At 40.9% G+C, this 12,543-nt stretch overlaps 3 protein-coding genes across 3 annotated transcripts; all 3 read right to left on the bottom strand.

The window, feature by feature from the left end:
- Window positions 1–186: 186 nt before the first annotated feature.
- LOC139109141 (acyl-coenzyme A diphosphatase NUDT19) lies at window positions 187–3,085 on the bottom strand. The gene is made up of 6 exons (XM_070667975.1): window positions 2,943–3,085; window positions 1,816–1,968; window positions 1,207–1,543; window positions 891–1,126; window positions 665–817; window positions 187–610 (listed from the first exon to the last, which is right to left on the bottom strand). Exons 2-6 carry the CDS (start codon window positions 1,897–1,899, stop codon window positions 332–334), a joined length of 1,089 nt encoding a protein of 362 aa, XP_070524076.1. The 5' UTR covers window positions 1,900–1,968; window positions 2,943–3,085; the 3' UTR covers window positions 187–331.
- On the bottom strand, window positions 2,461–4,103 carry Sdhaf3 (Succinate dehydrogenase assembly factor 3). Its single transcript, XM_070667976.1, has 2 exons — window positions 3,359–4,103; window positions 2,461–3,276 (listed from the first exon to the last, which is right to left on the bottom strand). The coding sequence occupies exons 1-2, from the start codon at window positions 3,533–3,535 to the stop codon at window positions 3,097–3,099; spliced, it is 357 nt and encodes a 118-aa protein (XP_070524077.1). The 5' UTR covers window positions 3,536–4,103; the 3' UTR covers window positions 2,461–3,096.
- A 951-nt stretch (window positions 4,104–5,054) lies between these two features.
- On the bottom strand, window positions 5,055–11,427 carry LOC139109193 (cysteine dioxygenase type 1). Its single transcript, XM_070668075.1, has 5 exons — window positions 10,328–11,427; window positions 6,590–6,731; window positions 6,415–6,520; window positions 5,997–6,166; window positions 5,055–5,885 (listed from the first exon to the last, which is right to left on the bottom strand). Exons 1-5 carry the CDS (start codon window positions 10,567–10,569, stop codon window positions 5,850–5,852), a joined length of 696 nt encoding a protein of 231 aa, XP_070524176.1. The 5' UTR covers window positions 10,570–11,427; the 3' UTR covers window positions 5,055–5,849.
- Window positions 11,428–12,543: the final 1,116 nt, after the last annotated feature.

Raw genomic sequence — 12,543 nt, 5'->3', positions numbered from 1 at the left:
TGTCGAAAGAAGAGCGAAGACCCTCGCGAGCTGTAGAAAATATACGTTTAAGCTTTCTTCACAAACCTTTCCTCATCGCCATCTTTGAGTTACGCTACGCACCTCGCACGCATTCATTGCGTACACGTTGCGTGGTTAGATTACTCGGTAACAATTTTTTTTTTTTTTTATTAGACGCAAACGGTATTATATTACGGTATTATATTACGAAAGTACATTAATCGTAGTAAAATGTTTCCTCGAGTCTTCCTAGATATAGCTAAAAAAAAATAATTAAAAACTATTCATTAAAATATATTTCGAATAGAGGCAACGCTTTCGTTATTCACGCCTAGGATTTATTTTCAGTTTTCTTATCACCATACGCTACTTTCGAATACCCGGGTATTGGAAACGCCACGCAGTTGTCTTCACCGTTGTCGGTAAAAATTACGTCGACCTTCGAGTCGTGGAATTCCGCTCGATTTTTCACCGCAGTTATTTTTTGAAAATCACTCATGGTAATATCCGACCTGTCGATCAGCTGTTTCTCGACCAAGCTGGCTTCATCCGGGTACATCGTGTCGCCGGGCAGGACCTGAATAGTGCCATCCTTCATTCGGAAACGCACCTGCAAATGTACCTTCGTTGTATTTTATTTCAAGTGGAACATTAATTTACGTACCGGCAGAAACAGTTGCGCGCCTTCTTCGTTGCGTTTCACGGCGACGTTTAGGAGACTATCGATGCTTTTGATCTTGGTCAAGTGTGCAATTTCGCACTGCTGCGGCGGCGGAAACGTGATGCCCATTGAGGACAGTTTGTCTGGAGTGTCCCACTAAAATCGTTTCTAACAATTAGTTCTTGCGGGTTAACCGCGCCGTCGCACAATACCGTTTAAGATATCTCACTTTCAGATCTTCCATTTCCTTGGCTTCGTATTCGGCGTGCGGCACGTGCGGCATGCAAGTCAAGTAGAAGGCGGTGTTGAAGCGCTTCTCGTACGCGGTCGTGGGTGTCAGCCAGTTCCTCCATTCGTGCAGCGCCCACAAGTCCGGATAACACTCAAATTTCTCGCAGAGATTGAGGAACTCCGTTGCGTCATCGTGGACTCTGCTTTGCCACGTTCGCAGCTCGCTCTTGGGAACTGAAAGATCCACGATTAACGTTACCACGCGTCAATTTCACCCGTAATTTTGCTAATTAATTCTCCAATTAATTTTCCACCTGACACATGCTCGGCCCAACCGGTAGCGGCATCGCGGTGCTTTTCACGTCTGCATATCAGTATCCCGCATTCCTCGAAAGTCTCACGAATCGCCGTAATACGCAGGGAGACCTCTTTCAGCAGCTCGTTCTTCTTCGTCTGATAGATCTGCGGTCGCGACGAGGTCTTCGGCACCAGACAGGCAAGCCTGTCGCCGTCCAAACCAAAAGCAGCCAAGTGCTTGCACCATTTCAAATCGGCGTCAGCCTGATCCACCGTGCCGCCCGGGAAGACGTACAATCCCGGCATGAAACTCGACTTCTGATGACGCTTCAAGCATAGCAGCTTGTAATTGTGCTGAAATCAAGTGTTACGTAGAATGCTGGTACATTTAAATTCCACTTCTTGACAGATATGTCGATATTCGTGCCGCATATACACGTCGCGCTTTACAAGGTAGAATTAAAAAAAAAAAAAAAAAAGATGCAAATGTCGTTAACACTGTGGACTTCCGGTCGGCTTCTTTCTTGTGTCACACGCTTGTGGAACGAGAAAGTGGTGCCGGCGAAGTCATTGACACAACTAGAACACGCGTACGTGCTGCGTACACGCTACTTTTGCACACTTACGACTGCAGGCGACAATGCGCGACCGCACGATTGTCCGTGGCGTGCTGCCAGTATCAAAGTTGCTGCGTCCTGCCAAGCTTTCATCTTGTCCGAGTCTTCTTCCGTCCAGAAGATGCACTCACTGCTGGCCGACTGACGGAAGTCTGCAGATATCTATTGCCGAATATCGTTATCAGATTAAATTGATTACTATCTAATCTACTTTCCTGTTTTCTTTCTGTCTCGTTTTTTTTTTTATTTTTTTTTTAAGACAACAGAGATGGAAACGGAAATTCGAACTCAGGAAAGTTGCGTCCAGTACTTCTACTCTGTAATTTTTAACGACAGTTTCGTTATCGTTATGCTGTTATTGCACAGATATAATTTTAAAAAGTTAGATAATGATAATAGAAAAAATGACGAAATTGTCGTCAAAACGATAAGTAGCTCAACATTAAATATATAAAGTAAAAAAAATTAAATTAAAGAACAAAACAAAATTATATATTAAATAATATCTGATGAACAAATTCATTGTCCTTTAATTTCATTTTTTTACTGTAGACCTACTACATTAGATTATTGTCATGATAAATTTCATCACATGATATTAAACCTGAATCACAAACTCAGACTACTTGACAACGGAAGAACCTGAGTGGACACTACAATGTTATCTTATTTATTACCTTCTAGACAATTTCTTTACATAGCATTTTTTACATGCAATTATTATTAATACATGGTATTCATCATGAGTCATTAATCACTCGCTCTTGTCTTTTACTGTCTCTTACTCAGAGCACACTGTGCACGATTATCTAACTTTCCTTGAAAAGAGCATATGACCATTTCTATCAATAAAGTTAACGAGACATTCCTGTTTTTACACTAGAAAGTACAAAAGTCGCACTCCAAGTATTCACTCAGTGAATCATGCACCTTGCACCAAAAGAAAAAAGAATAAATAAATAAAGATTTCTCAGTTAACTTTAATGATAAAGATTTCCAGGTTTTTCTTTCAAGGAAAGCTACATAATCCACACTTTTTTATTTAGCAGCTCATTTTCTATTAAGTGTCCCAAGTCCATTGTCATAACGTTTCAATTTAACAACTACATATCACACTACATGACACTTTTTCTTACGTCCGACAAAACTACTAGAAGATGCGGTCCAGGGCAGTCGTCGAGCGCTGCCGATCGATCCGAGTCGCCGAGAAGACGTTCATTTGCATATCACAATATCATTCCGAATATTCGAGGCACTGAGAGGTCGAGGATCACTGGATACGTGGCGTGACTACGTCTTGCCCCGCGTGCCGTCAGGGTTCCCCGTCGCCGCTATCATCAGCTCGTATAGTTGGCACACTTGCTCGTCCCGCAGCTTCTGCAGATCCTCCTCCTTCAGGTAGCGTCCGAGTGGTCGACTCGTGTGCGGACCTTTCAACCCGAGCTGCTCGGCCAGGGACACCGCATAGTTCTGCGAAAAGAGAAATCGCGAATTGCAAGTCGCAGCGCGCAATTGCACATAACCTCAAAATCGGCCGCGGCCTCTAACTCACGGTCCACTCGTGAAGGAAGACGTCCGCCTCGCTCTCCACGCATCCCTTGTGTCGTCGAAACTCGTCGCGGACGTAGCCGTCGCCCAGGATTCGGATCTCGGCAGGTAAACCACGATGCAGCCTCAAAATTGTCTTGTACAGCATCCGAACGCGACGTACGTGCGTTCGGGTGGCCATGACGTACGTTATGCGCACGCTCGTCGACAGACTTTTCAGCGTTCCGTCGAAGAAATATTTCTTAAAATTGACCTTGTCCGTTGGCTGTTAGCCGAGCTCAGTTTTGACGCAAGTGATAATTCAACGAACCGAAATTATAGGCCTTGAATCTCCAATATTAAAATAATCCGTTCGGGCCACGTCGTCGGCGCTCAGCGCAAGTTCCCGGCTTTCGCTTTGCCTCCGTAGACTCGTAGACAGTTTTTCGTGTCGTGTCCATCCAGGTAAGACGGTTTTCGCCATTTTCCCTCCCCTCACCGCGCCTCACCCGCGACCTCCAGTGACCATGTTCAGGTTCAGCGGCAAAAAACGACGTCGTGAAGAGATGGGTGACCCCTAGTGCGCCGGCCAATCACAGCGCTTCATCGATCGCCTGATCTAGAACGATCTGCGCGACCAGTTGCGCAGTAGAACAGGTACGCCAGGCCACGTGCAGAGCACCGAATCTCGTGACGAATATTGCGGCGTCCCCGTGCGTTTCCTCGCAGCTTATCGTCGCGTACCTTACGTATCGCGGACCGTCTCGACTTCGCTGTACGCCGTAGCACGTTTCTTGCGTCGAGATCGAGGGTTCAACGGGAGTGTCGCGAACTATCCCGTGAGTGCCTCCCGCACGGAAGGATGAGTCGACACGTCCCCCATCTACCTTATATCGGCGAAGCAGCCCCGAGGACTCCTTGGCAAGAAGCACGGGGAAAGAGGAAAGGGGTGCTCGCCAGCAGCGGTCAGTCGCCTCGTATTGCGTAGGTCCGGAATCAACGGCTGTGGGCGCGGGGAGCACGGGGAGCAGGGGGGACGGGTGCGAGTTAGCTCTGCTTGCGCTGGAATTCGCGTCCGGTCACTCACAACCAAAACACGCGCGCGGTAAGCTGAAAACAATACGCGCTGAGTAAGACCTTGAATAGAACAGCATGTTAATCACAGTTCTTCTGTTTCAGATAATATTCCGCCATTCAAGGAGGACCAGCCCGACATCCCGCGGACATCCTGAGAGAAGGAGGAGGCCCAGGAAGGGTATCCTGCCCCGGCGGAGCAACCCATGGGTATATATCAATTTTTTCTTTGGATTTTTAATAACGTTTTTTAATTTTTTCATTTCATTAAACTTTATATCTACTAAATAATTGTTTTATTTTTTTGTTTCAGGTCAAGAGAAACTCCGCTGCGTCGCATCGGTCAGTGCCGCACGCCGATTCGAAATTATACGAACTGCAGCCGGTTCGTCGGTCGTTCGGGGCTGCCGATAGTTACCGGGCGTTTTTTTTACGATTCTTTTTTATTCGGGAGTGTCGAAAAATTTGTTAAGTAATTTTCGCGATTGTAACTTCACCCGGTCGCGTTCGCGAGTTTCCAGTGCGCGGAAGGATGGCTCGTCACGTCCCATCTGAGAGGAGGAGCAGGCCCGGGGGGCATCCTGCATCGGCGGAGCAACTTATAGGTAAATATAAATTTTTTCTTTTTTAGAAAATTAAAAAAAAAATTTTACCTTTTTTTTTATTAATCTTATTAATTTCCTGGCATGTGTATATTAATTTTTTCCTTTTTATGTTACAGTCACCGGCTGAATTCATCAACTCCGCTGATGCTCATGCAGTTCGGTGAGTCGCATGTTTTTTTTTTTCATAATTTGTGGATTGGGTCTCTTAAACCGATAACACATCGTCGATCATAGATTCAGACTCAATTATAATCACGTTCACGAATTAGGATCGTTCAAAAACTAGCGCACGCAAAGCGTGCGCATCTATTGTTCTTAGTCGTTATAAAATTTATATATTGCAAATTATATATTGCAAGTTGGCTAACAAGCGAGATAGAACTTATTTCTGACAAAGAGAAATTAGAATATTGTAGTCGATATTTCAGTGACACTCAAGAGCCATGCTTACACGTCTCTTTTCCTTCGCATATTTTTCATATTACATTATTTAATTATTTTCACATTATTTATTATTCTTCAGTAATTTAATTTATTAATAAAAAAAAGGGAGAAAAAAAAAAATAAGAAAGACATGACCGAAAAAGTGTACATACAATCATTCTTACTTATCTATGAGTCCTTACAAATAAAGTTAAATACTTAAAAAAAAGAATATTACGAAAGTTGGATAATAGAAATAGCAGCACAGTTGTGAAAGACTGTCAGTTTTAATTTATGCAGATTGATCGTTCAAGTCCAATCCAAGATGATGCAAATCGTTTTCTGCATCCGATAAGAGTATCGTCGTCGCTTAATTCGCATATCGCTAATGATGTTTCCGCACTCTCGCTCCGACTAGTTATCCTCGGGAGATCTGGCGTCTTGAATTTCCTATAAATTACAAATTAGCGTCACGAGTGATAAGAAAAAAAAAAAAGAGAATAAAAAAACCTTTAGGCTTTGATAAATATCTGCAAGGCAATATGCGCAAACTTGTCTTACCCGGTTCCTCTTTTCCCCGTATTTGGACCAGAAGGTGACTTTGCACGTCGACTTCTGACCCGTCTGCTTGTTAAAAACCGAGCAGGACGAAAACGGCGGCGAGTACAGATGTAGGGAGACCGCAGGGTTCATCGCGCTCGGATTCTCAACGCGATGCAAACCCAGGGAATCTTGAATGGAAATACCGCCGGGTATTACTTGAGAGATACACTTCGGAATATTACAGAATCCGCGCGTGAATAATTTTATTCACAGAGCTTGCGTCCCGGCGTCCCCCAATTTCGCATGCAAAAGCGGCACGGTCGGGATTGATATCCCGTAGCAAATGGTATACGAGATTCACCAGAATTTCGAAGCAGCTCATTTATGGCGTATCGAATGCGGAACTTCGCGTATGCGGTTTAATTAAAAGTCGTACCATTAATGTAGCAGATCTCGTTTACGTCGAGCGTGTTCCTCTCGAGTTCCTTGAGCTCTTCCGTGCTGTTTTCCACTTTGGGGCCCGCGGGCCACGCGTACCTCGTCTAAAATAGAATTGCACTTGTCGATTTTGATTTTACGTTTGATTTTTCGAATCGCTGGAATTCTCTTACCTCGCACAGTTTCCCTTGAAGGATTTTCATCACGCAGTGCGCATTAGCATGATCGTGTATGGCTGACCCGTGACCTTCTCCCCAGCACAGCACCATAAGATTGAACCTGCCGTTTCCCTCGTCGACCAGGTTCCTCGTATATCTGCGCACATTAATATCGCACGTTAGAACGCAAAGTTTTCCCTCGGGAAAATCTTATTCTGCACTTGACGAAATAATCTCTATACCGTAGAACTTTTAGAAAACCTCGGTGCCTTCATTACACACTTATGCTTAAATGCGCATCCATTTAAGCAATTATACCAAATCGAACGGATAGCCAAATATATACAAATATTTCTCGACTCGATAACAGGTTTAGAAATATCAATCCGTCTTAATTAAGGATTACATTTACCGGTTTTAATGTTGTTAACGCGAATCGGATTTAGCGCGAGAAACTTTATTACGAAATCAGCTTTTATAATCGATAGAAATATTAGCCGCGGCTTGGAATCAGAAACTGGTTTCGGTTAACTAGCGATGATAAATTTCAACGAATACGCTCGCAATAATTGATTCGCGCAACAAAGAAAGTGCTCTTGTTTTATGCTAATTTCATGTAAATTGAATTAAAATTAAGAGTCACTCGATATAACATTTCACTGGAAGCGGCCAGCTATTTAAAATTCCCAATGCGTCGCGGTAACACGGAGTGATTAAATAATTTTTTTCGCGTAACGCACGTTTTATTAACAATGAATTTATTATCTCAGATGGAAGAGCATTGCTCACAGAGCTTTAATATAAACGGAATGCACGATTTACGAATCGGTGATCCGCGATCCCAGCAACGAATGCGAGGTGCAACAGAGCGAATATAATTTGAAAGTTTCAATGTATTGCACGGCATACGTTTCGTTCGTTTTTTCCTTTTTTTTAAAATATTTTTTTTTATGAGTGTCATGCGATGTACAGATACCAATGTTCTCCGGATTGCGCGGAACGCAAACACACGGGGAAAGGGAATACATGCATGGAAAGTACGTATAACCAACTGACTGTTCACCGGTCGATCGCCTCTGGGTGTTTATACATCGCTGCTCAAACTATCGATGCTAAATATCTTGAAATAGCAGATTATTAAGATTTAACATCTATCGTGAAAACATAAAGGAAGTATAATTTTTTCAAACGGTCTAAAGAGAGAATTTTGCTTTTACTTTATTTACGTATTTATTAATAATTACTTTGAAAAATATCGTTAATATTTATAATTTCATCGGCAATTGCTTTGGCTCAGAAATATCATTTTTGTAAAAGAAGTACATTTGTGGGGTCACTTTAAGACGGTTCCGTCGGAATAGAAATGTTTTTAATTAAATAAAGATTGTCGGTACGTGACAACGGGGGAAGGAAAGTCAATCTCAAATTAGTTCCTTTTTCTTTTTTTTTCAAATCCCGCCGAAGATTGTTATCTTTACGTTTCTCTAATGGCAGTTCAAGTGTTTAAAAATATTCGAGCGTACACAATCAAGAGTTTAAATAATTGTTTCTATAGAGAACATTTTCTTTTTATTTCTTGGCTATTTTCAAATTAGAATTTATTAGCTACGTGTCAAAATGTTTCCGAATTTTTTCAATTCCAATAAATCTTATTGATTGGAACAGTGATATTCTAAACGAATATTTAACACGCTCGCTGGGCACAAGTGTTCTTCAATGCAATGCATATAAATAAAAATACATTGAAAAAAAAAGTTCAAGAGGAAAAATCGAACTGAAACAATTTTACTTCGCGCTCTGTATTTTTTGCACCCTCCCCCCCCAAAAAAAAGAAAATAAAAAAAAGAAAAAAAAATTAAAACAAAAAAGATTTTTGATTGCAAAAAAATTGTCACAGGTTTCGTTTTTACACCGGCAGATTTTCCGTCTGTTACATTGCCTAATTTGTAATTATCTCGTCGTTACGACTTTCTGTATTTTTAACAATTATTACGATCCGCAATTGCACGCTCGCTTACGCAGGATAAGCCGCGCTGGCGGCATTAAACAATGCGATAACCCATTGAAGTATCGCGCCGAAAGTGTTTATCTTTCTAGCGGCCTTTCGTAAGAACGATCTCGGTGGAAGGAATATTTGTCCGCTACGCGGGCAATATACGTTCTACTTTGTCTTGACAGCAAAACCGGTAAACGTGCTCTATAGTTTCCGTACTTTCCCGAGTCACGTGGATTTCCGACTACTGCACACGTTAATTCCATCTGCGTCCAAGGCGCTCGTTATCTCTCGCGAACTCGTAAACTCATTTTCGTTTCTATAGGGTACGGTCGCTAATCTAATCGGAAGGTGTCGAACTGCACATTGCGTTATCGTTTCTAATTACCGATAATGTGCAATATCGCGTTGAATCATCTATTTACGGCCGTGCAGTAATTAAAAAAAAAAAAAAACAAAAGTTAGAAGTTAAGAAACTTAACTCTTGCGTAAAATCAATAAGAAAGAAAAAAAAAGAATTAATAATAACAGCACAAAAGTTTTTAAGTTTTATTATCGGAAATGTTTTGAATGTCTGAAAATTGCACGCAGTAACGATTTCTGTGCTAAGTAAAACGTTATCTCTGCTCTGAATATGAAAATACGAGTTGCATCGCCCAGTTCGTTGCAACATGTTCGCGAAGATAACATTGTCGACGATGTCTAATAATCCTAGAATACCCTTTTCTTCCTTTTTGGCTCTCTTATCGGATAAACATGAAGCTGAATGCGGAGATACGTCCAGATCGCGCGTAATAAATCCGTTAATCTGATTATCGTAATTAATGGCGTGTGTAATGAACGTAACACATCCCAGTAAATAAACTTACGGGACGCAAAGAAACTTCTTTTTCTTCCGATTCCGAGCTCGTTTCCCGCGTGTCCTTAATTTATACGAGGGTAGTTAACGAAATTATTAGTTAATTAGTTGCAACGTTATTTTAATTCTACGCAAGCTGTCTCACTTGACCTGGAAACTTTCCATTTTCTCCGATTTATTTCTCGACATCAATCGCGCTCAGCGCTTCTTTGTAAACACGGTTTCTTTTTTTTTTCCCCCCTCAGATTACGTATGTTTTGTTGTATATTACGGCAGTCAGATCGATACCAATCGAGGGAAAAAAATTTAACGATAGCATAAATCCACCGCTATCGTATCTGGCGTTATTTAAAGTTTTTGTTTTTTTTTTTTCCTTTTTTTAATTTTATTTCTGACCGTCGATTTCACGCGCAGTGCCATTAGAGCCATAGGCTGAGGGAACACGCGCGCAAGCAACCGATAACCCACTCTGAACTCCGTCATGTTAACTTCATTTCACAATTCCGCATTGCGTTGTACATACGTTCTATTGACACCCCAAATATGTTGATCGGCGAAAATATTTGTTCTCATCCGTTTCGGTATCGAGCGCACATTGTCCACTGACGCATTTCTCCGGAATGTTCCTAATTGACCGTTACCGTTATGCGCTGATTATGTTTGTAATAGTACTGTAATTATCGGTGTGTAATTAACTGATAGCTAATGAAAACATTTCCGTACGCACGCCGCAATTCTCATCGTATCGATAAATTATGCAGGTACATTAGATATATATTGACGCATCCCGCGGATAGCGCGTGTAAATCTTGCCCGAGCGGCGTTAATTTATCGTATTAGAAAATTGATTCGTAAAAATATATTTCGTCAAACGCTGAGTAACTAATTAAGTGCGAGATACCTAAATCTGTCGAACTTGGCAAATTTCTTCCACTCTGCAGGATTGCTCTTGTAGTTCATCATCAGGTCTTGAACGTGATCGATATTTACGTGATCCGTCTCAAACGCTCCGTGCAGCGCATCTATAAGTTCCTGGAGGGTGGAAACTTTGTTCCGCCGGAGTTTCTCGGCGTTCTCAACGAGACGCAACGCTTTTCCGCATGGCACGTCGTACCGTCGGTCCTCTCGATTGCAAATCTCCATTTTTCAACCACGGTATCTCGACACTTCGGCGATTCTATTCAATCGGCAAAAGTTTCTTTCTCCTTTCCCGCGGGCACAGGGAGGAACGTGAGATAGCACACCACCGGGAGATACTTAAGCACCGGAAAAGCCGTGAACGTTAAAATGGAATTCCTGACTCGTCGTCTCGTGTGTCTGTCCTCACGGTACACGCTGCTTCTAAAGCGAAGGAAAGACAAGAGATTTATACGAACGTCTTTAGCCTCTATACGCCGGGAACTAACTGCGTGAACGTACTAATCCGTACTACCTCGATGTCTTTGCTCGCTTACAGTTGGTGCCAGTCTAGTACAACGCGGGTACAGCATCTTATATGCAGTAAGCAACGTGCCCCCTACTCCCAGCGTTCGTTCGAACGCCAACATTTTGTGAATTTCGTAGTTTGTATGGGGTACTTTTCAGCCTTCGTTGTTGGAAAGATTCGAGGTAGATTTCTTGCGATTTCATTCTTGTTTGAAAAAGGGTCCTTCTCAGAAGAATATATGATTTATCGCCTTCTTACTATTGGCGTCTTATCGCGATCTTCATTTCCCAGGTAGTGCACGGTATGCTGAAATGAATAGCATAAGATATGTTAGAAATTTTTTAATTCTTTTTTTTCTTTCTTATATCGGAAAGGCATAACTTAATTTACACATTCGTGCATATTTAACTTGTGAAATATTGGACAAATGTTTCAACTACGTCATCGTATTAATTAAATTTTTAATACATCAAACGTTATCGTGTTGCATGACAATTATTAAAATATTGCTAATTAATTTCTTTAATTTCCAAGTTTACGTACGCGCTTTTTGATATACGAGGCATTTTAATAACATGTAGCTGAATTCTTATCTTGATCCAAAAAAACAAACATTACTAATCATAGTTACCCATTCTTATCGCGCAAAATTATTATGAAATTTCAAGACTTAAAAAATAATTACTTATTTTTGTCATTTAGCGTTGAGAACAAATCTTGTTTCCTACCTAGAAAATTATCAGAACCGAGTTTAGAATCTAAATTAATTTCGTCACTTACCATTTTATAATCATTTTTCTGTTAAAAATCTTTTTTTGTTTCTGCTTGCGTTCCTTGACGTCTATTTTCCACTAATACAAACTTTAATCTCAATTTAGTTTATTTTCTACTTTTTTTTTTTTTTTAATTTAAGAAATAAAAAAAGAACGATAAATAAATTAAATTAAGATTAAAGGACGTAGAAACGGGTTTGAATCATCACACCTCTGTGGCTTTGATTAGTCGACTGTAATGCAGCTGCAGCAAAGAATACAACAAAGAAATAGCAATGAGAATTACGTGCAGGACCTTTATTGGCCCTGACGAACCAATACGCGTTGTTAACAACCATTTAATTGCAATTGGATTATTTACAAAATCATTTCTCATTCGAAAGTATGGACATAAATTAAATACTGACGACATTGCATTAAAGAAAAAAAATGCCTGTAATTAACACCCGTGCCGATATATGATTTCTACTTACGTGCACGGCAGACTTTTGCAATAATAACATTTTGCCAGTGGTCTCCTGTAATTGATTCTGCTATTTCCACATTTGCATAGCGTTAGTTGGCAAATACAGCCAATACGTCGAATTGACTTTTCCAAGGTACTTTTATGCTCGCTTTTAGGACTCCGACCACAGCGACAATTATTCGGCGATTTGCTTATAGATAACTCTTCTATTTCGGCGTATCTGTAACAGAGATAATTTATTTTACAAAGGTTTAATAATAAGATAACTTTAACGACGAGTACTCGTATTTTCGTTGAAACTCGTAAACTATAAAAATTTTAATGACAAGTAAAAATTAATCTCATATGCAAAAAATAGAAATAGCTCGTTTAAAAATTAAATTCCTTGCATTAGAAAGAATTTTCATTTTAGCGTCTGTCGGGCGCGCCCTTATATGAACGAATAAGAAAAG

Source organism: Cardiocondyla obscurior, linkage group LG16 (genome assembly GCF_019399895.1).
Source record: "Cardiocondyla obscurior isolate alpha-2009 linkage group LG16, Cobs3.1, whole genome shotgun sequence".
Lineage (NCBI taxonomy): Eukaryota > Metazoa > Arthropoda > Insecta > Hymenoptera > Formicidae > Cardiocondyla > Cardiocondyla obscurior.
The sequence above is the reverse complement of the archived record's forward strand: the minus strand, read 5'-3'. Positions and strand labels throughout refer to the sequence as shown.